Raw genomic sequence first — 9,773 nt, 5'->3', positions numbered from 1 at the left:
AAACCAGAATTCAATCATAAATTATTGAATGAATTTTATTCAATAATGATTGATTGTTGCATGGAGCATATGTATATTCACCCAACAATATTCAATGTTAATTCTGCATGGAGCATATATATATTCACCCAACAATATTCAATGTTAATTCAATACATTATACTCAAGAACAGCGGCAAATTAAATGCACAGATCAAGAAGCTATATATGTATTGTAAAGATTAATGGGAAATAATGTGTTCAAGTGTAGATCTTAAAGATGTATAAACAGCATTCCATCCAGCTTGAGTAGGGTGAATTATGTCCCAGAAAAACGCCGACGTGGGATCGCGGCACACTTTGTACATCGCCACCCCTTTCTCATCCACATCCCCGCATATGAATCCGCTCTTCACTCCCACACAACACGGTTTTAACGGACTCGAGAACTTCCTACTCCCTGCTAGCTTCAAACATTTAATAAGTAACCACGATGATAAAACATATGTTGATAGTACAGGCCCCACAGAATAGTGGAAGGGTAAATCAGAGTGACTCAACAGCACATTACAACAAAGATTAAGTCCACCACATTAGGTGTAACTTTCACAGTGAGAGTAAACCAGAGTGACTCAATGTCCCATTAAGTGGGAGGATCAGTCCCTCAATTGTTATACCATGGACTTGTGTTCATATTATATCGTGAATCTTGATATAAAATTTTTGTACATTCATTTAACACATTTTGTACCTAAAGTTAACAGTTTTTGTACCTGTAAATAAATAACTTGATAATTGCTAACACAAAATATGATAGCTACATGTACAAAAACTGTCAACTGCAAGTACAGAATGTGTCAACTAGAGATACAAAATCTGAATGTTATTTTTGGACCACAGTCTACAATCCCTGGTCCATGGTATAATTTGCATCAATCCCTGATATCACAAGAAGTCACCATATCAGGTGTAACTCTCATAATAAAAGTAAATGAGAGTGACTCAGCCGCGTATTAGATGGGAATACCACAAGAAGCCCACTACATTAGATGTAACTCTTCTCAAGATAAATCAGAGTGATTCAACAGTCCATTAGGTAAGAAAACCAGTTCCTAGTAACACAAGAAGCCCATCACATTGAAAGTAACTCTCACATTTCAACTGTCGGGTTTCATCCTATGTCATTGTCCAGGATCTGTCACTTTCACTGAGCTGCTTGGGCTACATAATATCTAATCTAATAATGCAGGGAATAATTAACTAAATGTTAGTTGAGGTATGACCTTGTTTTTTCTGGAGGATGTCGGAGAATGAGGTGAACATATCAAGAACCACGTACGAGGAAGCCTTGGTTTGTTTGTTCAGTTTGACGACGGCTTTGTGCAGCAGGCTGTTGTGGTAGTTGCACGCTAAACTCTCGCTGTCGTTGCAGTGTTTGAACGAAAACTTGGCGGTGTTTTGCGGGATGCATCCCAGTGGCCCCAGATTCGTCACCGCTATCCTCTTCGCTCCTAATCCTCGGATGCGCTTTAAGTCCGCCACTAATTGATTCATCAAACGACCCGTGAACGCCGGCAAACCCTGTTAGTTAGTGCAAACATCATCGTACATACGTACCATGATGCAAAACCTATTAAACACAGTAGTTATACCGTGGACCATGGCACATGACTGATACTACAGTTGTGTTGAACTGATACTGCGGCTGAAAGAAAACTGCAGTTGTGTAGGCCGTTTCAACTGCAGTTGTGCAGGCCGTTTCATCTGTCTGGAACTACAGTTGTGTTGAACTGATACTGCAGTTGTGTTGAAGTGATGAATGACTTCCGCGCAACTACGGTTTCCTTTCAACGCAACTGCATTATCAACCATGACTATGGTCCAAGTATAATTTGCCTATTAAACATCAGATGATGATAATTAATTAATAATGTTGAGTTGGATCAGATACGTACCGGGAAAGTGCCCCCTTTGGCAAGGTAATGGGAATAATCGTTGCCGGAAACACTGACCAAGAACAGCGACGACTCCAAGTCTTTATTTGTGTACACCGAATCCTTAATCAGTTTCTCGAAAATATCAATCTGGGTAGTCAAGTTAGGTGCTAAAATTAAAGTATCAAACACTCCTGTCCCGCCATATGCAAAGTTCATTCCATATTGCAGCCGATGCATGGCGTACTTTATCCATTTGTACGGTATGGGAGACTTCAATCCCAGCAACTTAGCTGATCGTCATTAATTCATACCATTGTAGTTATTATTATTGTCATGTGTCACGTTGTATTTTTAAAAAATAAATATATAAATAAAAGAGAAAATCACATATTTGGTCCCCGAGTATCACTTAATTAGCAACCTTTAAAATAATTGAAAGATTAAATTTCTTAAAATTAATAATAGAAGACTAAATTGCATAACAGATAATATATAATTGAATGACTAAAAATAGAAGCCCTTACAAAATAAAAAGTATAACATTTATCAAAGAGGCATATAAGATAATATATAATTGAATGACTAAAAATAGAAGCCCTTACCAAATAAAAAGTATAACATTTTTCAAAGAGGCATAACATTATGGTGCACTAAGATTGAGAATATAGAAGCTAGCAATATGGACTCACCAAGGAAATCAGTGAAGACGCGACCGTCGGTAAACCTCCCGGAGGGCTTGCCGGGAAAGGTGATGCCATAAGGCTGCTTCCAAGATGGTGCCACCGCCTTCGGCAGGTTTCCGGTATCGGCGTACGAATCCCCAAACACAAACAGCGCCGTCGGTTTCAACCCGGCCTTCTTCTTATCTCGCCGGCGATGCCCCGAAGCTTCAACAATCCCTAAATGCCCTTTAAACCAAAAACAGAAATTACGTTAAAATAGTTACTAAAAGCCATAACAATACAGGGTGTAAAGCTGCAGAATTATATATGTTTGTACCAGAGATGAGGAGCGAAAGGAAGAAGGAGAAGAAGCAAAAGTATACTGAGAGCTTCATGTGGATTGGAGAATGGGGATATGGGAATCCAAGTGAAGGAAGAGATTGAAGAAGGTATAGCAGTTGTGATCTAGCGTCCTATGCGCTGTGCTTATATATTTCTATTTTTAAGTTTTTAATAGATCAGAGTTCATTCTACCTGGTTCCCTTGTTTTTTTTTTTTTAACAATTCCAAATTTAGTTCATACTATCATTTTTGTCATTTAACACCCACACTTATTTTTTGACATTTTTAATCTTTCTCATGACTTTTCATATTTTTAGTAAGTACATTTTTATCACTTTTACTACTACAAATAAGGCTTTTAACATCGATTTTTGACACCTTTAATGTTGATTTTCTTTTGATATCGTTATTCCAGACGTAGTACATCAAAGAAACAACGCCGGTTAGAGAACCGATGTTGTATAATATCTAGTTATCTAAAACGTTGGTTAATAGCTATTAACTAACGTCGTTTAATTTATAAAAAAAATAAATAAATAGCTACGAAGTCGGTTAATAGCTATTAACTGACGTCGTTTAATTTTTAAAAAATAAATAAATAAATAGCTACGACATTGCTTAATAGCTATTAACCTACGTCGTATGCTATTTTTAATTTTTTTAAAAAAAATATACGACGCCGATTTATTACTAAAAATCAACACCGTGTAGTGTGTGTATTGTTATTAAAATTATTTTACGATTTCCAACCAAAATCTGTACAGTTTTACAATTTACACTTCACATCAACTTTCACAACTTGTACAACAATTTAACATTCAAAATCAAGCTAATAAACATCAACTAATTTGAAATTAATATAAATAACACAATTCGTCAAACTAATAAACATCAACTAATTTGAAACTAATATAAATAACAAAATTCATCAAACTAATAAACATCAACTAATAAATAGCACAATTCATCAAATTAATAAACATCAATGTAATAAACATAAACTAATTTGAAACTAATAAAGAAGCATTTTAGTAACCCATTCATCAATAAGGAGCTTAGACCATGTGTCCCTAATTTTATCAATCTCTTATTGAGTGTAGGGCAATCTTCCTTATTTCTCCAAAGCTTACAAAGTTCAAAAGATATAAATAATAAATAAGCTAGTATTTTTAAAAATTAGAAGGAGAAAGATATTTTATTAAATTACTTGTCTTATCCTTTCCTTTGTATAGGTTGTTGGAAACAATTTTCAACATGAATTTCATTACATAATAGCAGCATTCGGTAGTACCTCTTTGTTATAATGAAACTAGTGTTTATAGAAAATGAAACTAAAATCCAGAGTCATATAATAACATATAGTGTCAAACGAATCTGGAGTTTAATTAAAATAATACTTTAGCATATATTACTATAATTAAACTAGTGTGTGGAAAATGAAATTACAAAATAGAGCTCATGCAATAATGTATATATATTATCAAATGAAAATGTAATAGAATCAAAATGATACTTTGATATTGCTATAATGAAACTAGTGTGTGTGGAAAATGAAACTAAAAACAAAGCAATATTGTCAAATGATATTTACTTCATGGTCCATAGTAAAATTTGCTTGTCTCATATGGGTACTATATATTTATATTGCATGTTGTAATTATAATAATGCTGAAGTATTATTTTAATTATTTAATTACACATCAAATCATTTGACAATATATGTTATTGTATGACTTTGGATTTTAGTTTCATTTTTCATACACACTAGTTTCATTATAGTAACACTAAAATATCATTTTAATTATACTACAATTTCATTTAATAATAATGTGCTATGTTTTTTAATTTCATTTTCTTCCACATACTAGTTTCATTATAGTAACACTAAAATTAGAGGTGTCGAAACGGGCCAGCGGGGCGGGACCCGCCATATGGCGGGTGCGGGCTAAAAAGCCCGCCAAAATACGGGCCTAAGGAAAGATGCCCCCCGCCTTAAGCCAACGGGCCTTGGCGGGGGCCAGCCAAATTTTAAATATTTTAAATTTACATAAAAATTAATATAAAAAAGTATTAAATATATATATATATTAAAATAAATAATAAATATTCAAATACATAATGTGATAATCCATAAGCCAATAAAAAATCATTTATACAATATACTAATTTTTCAAAACTTGATTTAATATATGTGTGTGTGTGTGTGTGTTGGCGGGCCCCGCCGGCCCACCAAGCCCGCAGGTTAGGTGGTGGCCGGTAGGCTAAAAAGCCCTCCAAATACGGGCTCAAAATATCAAAGCCCGCCCCGCTCTTTTCGCAGGGCGGGACGGGCTAACCCCGCAGGCTAAACCCATTTTGACGGCTCTAACTAAAATATATATCATTCTAATTCTACTACAGTTTTATTCGACGATCATGTCTATATAGCGATGTGTGGATCATGGTCCACTATATAACAACTGTGAGTATCAATTTCAATTAATTTATAAACACTTGTAGAGTAGGTTAATAAAATGAGAATTAATAGCACGTGAAGGTCTTGGATAGAAGTTAGTACGTCCACAAAAGTTTTGAAGCCAGAATTCAATCATAAATTATTGAATGAATTTTATTTAATAATTATTGATTGTTGCATGGAGCAAATTCACCCACCAATATTCAATGTTAATTGAATACATTATACTCAAGAACAGCGGCAAAGGCACAATTCAAGAATCTATGTATTGTAAAGATTAATGGGAAATTATGTGTTCAAGTGTAGATCTTAAAGATGTATAAACAGCATTCCATCCAGCTTGAGTAGGGTGAACTGTGTCCCAGAAAAACGCCGACGTAGGATCACGGCACACTTTGTACATCGCCACCCCTTTCTCATCCACATCCCCGCAGAAGAAACTGCTATTCACTCCCTGACAACACGGTTTCAACGGACTCGAGAACTTCTTAGTCCCTGCTAGATTCAAACATTTAATAAGTACAGTACAAGGCCCAGATAATAGGGTCATAGTTACTCAATCAGTGGTTCATTAGGTGGGAGGACTAGTTTCTGGTATTCATAAAGACTCCACAACATTGAGTGTAACTCTTACAGTTTAGCTCGGTAAATAAAAGTCAATCAGCAGTTTATTAGGTAGGAGGACTGGTCCTTGGTATCACAAAGAGTTCACCATATTTAGTGTAACTCTCACAGTTTAGCTAGTTGTCAGGGTTTAATCCTATATCCTTGCACATTGGATTTACTACTCAGAAACCAACTGAGCTGTCCGAACTGTCTATAGTGTTTAATATCTAATCTAATGCAGGGGAATAAGTACGAGTTAGTTGATGTATTACCTTGTTTTTTCTGGAGGATGTCGTAGAATGAGGTGTAGAGATCAAGAACGACGTACGAGGAAGCCTTGGTTTCTTTGTTCAGTTCGGCGACGGCATTCTGCAGCAAGCTGTTGTGGTAGCTGGCCCCTAAATTCGCGCTGCCGTTGCACTGTTTAAACGAAAACTCGGCGGTGCTTCGCGGGAGGCATCCCAGTGGCGGCAGACTCGTCACCGCTATCCTCTTCGCTCCCAATCCTCGGATGCGCTTTAAATCCGCCACCAATTGATCCATCAAACGACCCGAGAACGCCGGCAAGCCCTGTTATTCCAAACATCATCGTACAAACGTAATTAATTAAACATCAGATGATGGTAATTAATTAATTAATAATGTTGAGTCGAGGTTGTACGTACCGCGAAAGTGCCCCCGGTGGCAATGTAATAGGCATAATCGTTGCCGGCGACACTGACCAAGAACAGCGACGACTCCAAGTCTTTCTTTGTGTACACCGAATCCTTAATCAGTTTCTCGAGAATATCAATCTGGGTAGTCATGTTAGGTGCTGCAACTAAAGTATCAAACACTCCTGTCCCGCCATATGCAAAGTTCATTCCATATTGCAGCCGATGCATGGCGTACTTTATCCATTTGAACGGTATGGGAGACTTCAATCCCAGCAACTTAGCTGATCATCATTAATTCATACCAATGTACTTATTATTATTGTCATTGTGTCACCTTGTATTAAAAAAACATTATAGTATAAATAAAAGAGAAAATCACATATTTGGTCCATATGTTATTCTCTGAGTATCAATTCAGTCTCTTAATTATTTTTGTGTCTATTTTTTATTCCTTATTAGTTATTCTTGAAGTGGGTGGCATTTCACTCATTTTCGTTAAAATTCTATCAAATTTGAACAGAAAATATAAATATAGGACGAGATAATAGTTGTGATCGATGAGTGTGAAATATATAGATATTTAGCACATTTGGCCTTAGCTTTCACTTTCTAGGATAATGATATGAGATTAAATCATAATAAATATAAGATTGGGAAGCAAAAATACAATGAGATTATGAAAGGTGAATAATAATATAATTATTGGAGGGGTATTAAGGTGAATAATAATATAATTATTGGAGGGGTATTAAGTACACAAGCAACTAGCTAGCTGAATGATTAATAAGTACCAACCACCGCACCAGTTAGTAATTAAATTAATTAATCTTCTCCCATATACTATACTAAATTAATTAATCTTATACTATACTTTAATTTGAAAAGAATAAGAGATGGAACAAAGGTGTGAGAAACAAGCCAGCTACGTAGACGGGATCGAATGATGCATGGTCTGACAAAGGTGGATAATGGCAGTCGAAAAAGAGAAAGCAAACATCATATTTATATACATATTGCACACTCAATCATCATTCATTGAATTCTTTTTATTAGATCAAACAATTCATGTCCAAACCTCACCGCCCTCCCATTCACCTTTACAAACATAATTAACGAAAGTACTATCCATGCCAGTTGCCAACCTACGTTACCACTGCACGCAAATAATTTAAAAACCCAAGAGCCAAATGTGAAAAACTTATTTTTTTTACTATTACTGAAAAAGTGAAAAGTTTCTCCAAAAAAAAAAAAAAAAAAAAGTGAAAAGTGAAAGACTTAATATATTTGACTAACGAAAAAGTGGAAAAGTGAAGTGGTAAATTTTTTTTAAAACCATTTTAAAAATAATTTTGAGATTCTAAAAAATATTTGTTGTTATTTTCAACAACTAATCGAAAATAATTAGTAATAGTGTAATAATACGAATTAATTAGTGTCATCGATCTCATATGGAATTTGTGCATAAATAAAATATATATATATATATATTTCCCTTTAAAAAAGCATAGAAGACGGCCAAAAGATGAAGTGGTGAATTGATCGATCAGCATGACTATATATTTCAATTTGGATTGTGTCCTTTCTGGGTCCCAAATGTTGGAGTGTAAGTACTATGTGATTTTGACAATAAACTCAAAAAATTAATACTTAGCACAAATCATTTAAGTATAACAAATTTTACCAAGTAAAAACATGTTATATAGAGAAAATTACAATTTTATTCCTTTAATTATTGACTGTTATGAAATTTAGTCTTAATTATTGTCATTTAAAAGAATTAGTCATTCAATTATTTTAAATGTTGATAATTCAATCTTTTTGTGATTTTTGTATTAAACATGATGCTTGGTCAAGCAAAATTTCAAAAAAGCCCACATATAATTGTAGAATAAATGAAAAGGGGAATAAACTCAAAAACCAAACGCTCGGCACAAATCATTTGAGTAGCATTATCCGTTTGAATATGGGGACATAGCATTATGGTGCACTAAGACTATCGGGAATAGTAAAAGTGGAGTCGATATAATTAGTAAGCTAGGAATTATCTAGAAGCTAGAAAGCAATATGGACTGACTCACCAAGGAAATCAGTGAAGAGACGACCGTCGGTAAACCTCCCGGAGGGCTTGCCGGGAAAGGTGATGCCATAAGGCTGCTTCCAAGATGACGCCACCGCCTTCGGCAGGTTTCCGGTATCGGCGTACGAATCCCCAAACACAAACAGCGCCGTCGGTGCCTTCTTCTCATCCCGCCGCCGATGCCCCGAACCTTCAACATTCCCTAAATGCCCTTTAAACCAAAAACCCAAATTACGTTAAAATAATACTCACTAAAAGCCATAACAATACTACAGTGTAATAGAGTCACTTATATTAAAAAAAAAAAATTCATAACAATACAGGCTGTAAAGCTGCACAATTGTTTATATGTATATTTACCAGAGATGAGGAGTGAAAGGAAGAAGGAGAAGAAGCAAAGGCATATTGAGAGCTTCATGAGGATTGGAGAATGGGAATCAAAGTGAAAGAAGAGATTGAAGAAGATATAAGAGGTGTGATTTAGCGTCCTATGGGGTGTGCTTATATATTTCTAATTTTAATTTTTTAATATTATATATATTGGGGAAGATTCTAACATAGGAAACTGACACGAAAATCTCTTTGGTGATTACGACCAAATTCGAAGGGCTTAGTTGTCAAATGCATTGTCCAATAATACGGTGGCTATAGATCTTTACAACAACTACCATACAGCGCGCCACATACCCTTAGCTTTGTACTGTACGTGAAGCGTATTTTACCATGTTACATTGTTATTTACAATTATACATGCATATATATTGCCGATAATGGAGAAAATTTGGGAGCAAAGATAATGGAGAAAATTAACCCTGAATTAATTAGCCCAAGATAACGATAAAAATGGATAAAGAATTAATATTAAAACAAATGCTTGAAATAGGATGAAGAACTTGATCAAGATTGTTTTGAGATTACAAGATTAAAGTCCTAGAATTACCGTTTTGTATATGGTGTACTACCATTCAATGTTATCTTGTTGTACTAGATATATAGAAACAAGTGTTGGTAATAGTGTAATACCCTATATAATTAAAATAGCATATATAGTAGTATATG

At 34.9% G+C, this 9,773-nt stretch overlaps 2 protein-coding genes across 2 annotated transcripts; both read right to left on the bottom strand.

The window, feature by feature from the left end:
* Nucleotides 1-221: 221 nt before the first annotated feature.
* On the bottom strand, nucleotides 222-2,973 carry LOC116029534 (GDSL esterase/lipase At5g03610-like). Its single transcript, XM_031271584.1, has 5 exons — nucleotides 2,916-2,973; nucleotides 2,606-2,824; nucleotides 1,935-2,206; nucleotides 1,263-1,560; nucleotides 222-442 (listed from the first exon to the last, which is right to left on the bottom strand). Exons 1-5 carry the CDS (start codon nucleotides 2,971-2,973, stop codon nucleotides 222-224), a joined length of 1,068 nt encoding a protein of 355 aa, XP_031127444.1.
* Nucleotides 2,974-5,502: 2,529 nt separating this feature from the next.
* On the bottom strand, nucleotides 5,503-9,195 carry LOC116030138 (GDSL esterase/lipase At5g03610-like). The gene is made up of 5 exons (XM_031272299.1): nucleotides 9,075-9,195; nucleotides 8,716-8,925; nucleotides 6,647-6,918; nucleotides 6,254-6,551; nucleotides 5,503-5,870 (listed from the first exon to the last, which is right to left on the bottom strand). The coding sequence occupies exons 1-5, from the start codon at nucleotides 9,130-9,132 to the stop codon at nucleotides 5,653-5,655; spliced, it is 1,056 nt and encodes a 351-aa protein (XP_031128159.1). The 5' UTR covers nucleotides 9,133-9,195; the 3' UTR covers nucleotides 5,503-5,652.
* Nucleotides 9,196-9,773: the final 578 nt, after the last annotated feature.

Source organism: Ipomoea triloba, chromosome 9, assembly GCF_003576645.1.
Source record: "Ipomoea triloba cultivar NCNSP0323 chromosome 9, ASM357664v1".
Classification (NCBI taxonomy): Eukaryota; Viridiplantae; Streptophyta; class Magnoliopsida; order Solanales; family Convolvulaceae; genus Ipomoea; species Ipomoea triloba.
Note: the sequence above shows the minus strand (reverse complement) of the source record. Positions and strands in the feature narration are given on the sequence as shown.

What these genes read in the sequence shown, in the direction of transcription:
- LOC116029534 (XM_031271584.1), bottom strand. Translation starts at nt 2,973, where the DNA reads ATGAAGCTCTCAGTATACTTTTGCTTCTTCTCCTTCTTCCTTTCGCTC. An exon ending in CCTTTCGCTCCTCATCTCTG is followed by an intron (nt 2,825 to 2,915) that starts GTACAAACATAT and finishes TTTGGTTTAAAG; the next exon opens with GGCATTTAGGGATTGTTGAA. An exon ending in CATCCTCCAGAAAAAACAAG is followed by an intron (nt 443 to 1,262) that starts GTCATACCTCAA and finishes GTTTGAAGCTAG; the next exon opens with CAGGGAGTAGGAAGTTCTCG.
- LOC116030138 (XM_031272299.1), bottom strand. Translation starts at nt 9,132, where the DNA reads ATGAAGCTCTCAATATGCCTTTGCTTCTTCTCCTTCTTCCTTTCACTC. An exon ending in CCACCGGGGGCACTTTCGCG is followed by an intron (nt 6,552 to 6,646) that starts GTACGTACAACC and finishes TTGGAATAACAG; the next exon opens with GGCTTGCCGGCGTTCTCGGG. An exon ending in CATCCTCCAGAAAAAACAAG is followed by an intron (nt 5,871 to 6,253) that starts GTAATACATCAA and finishes TGAATCTAGCAG; the next exon opens with GGACTAAGAAGTTCTCGAGT.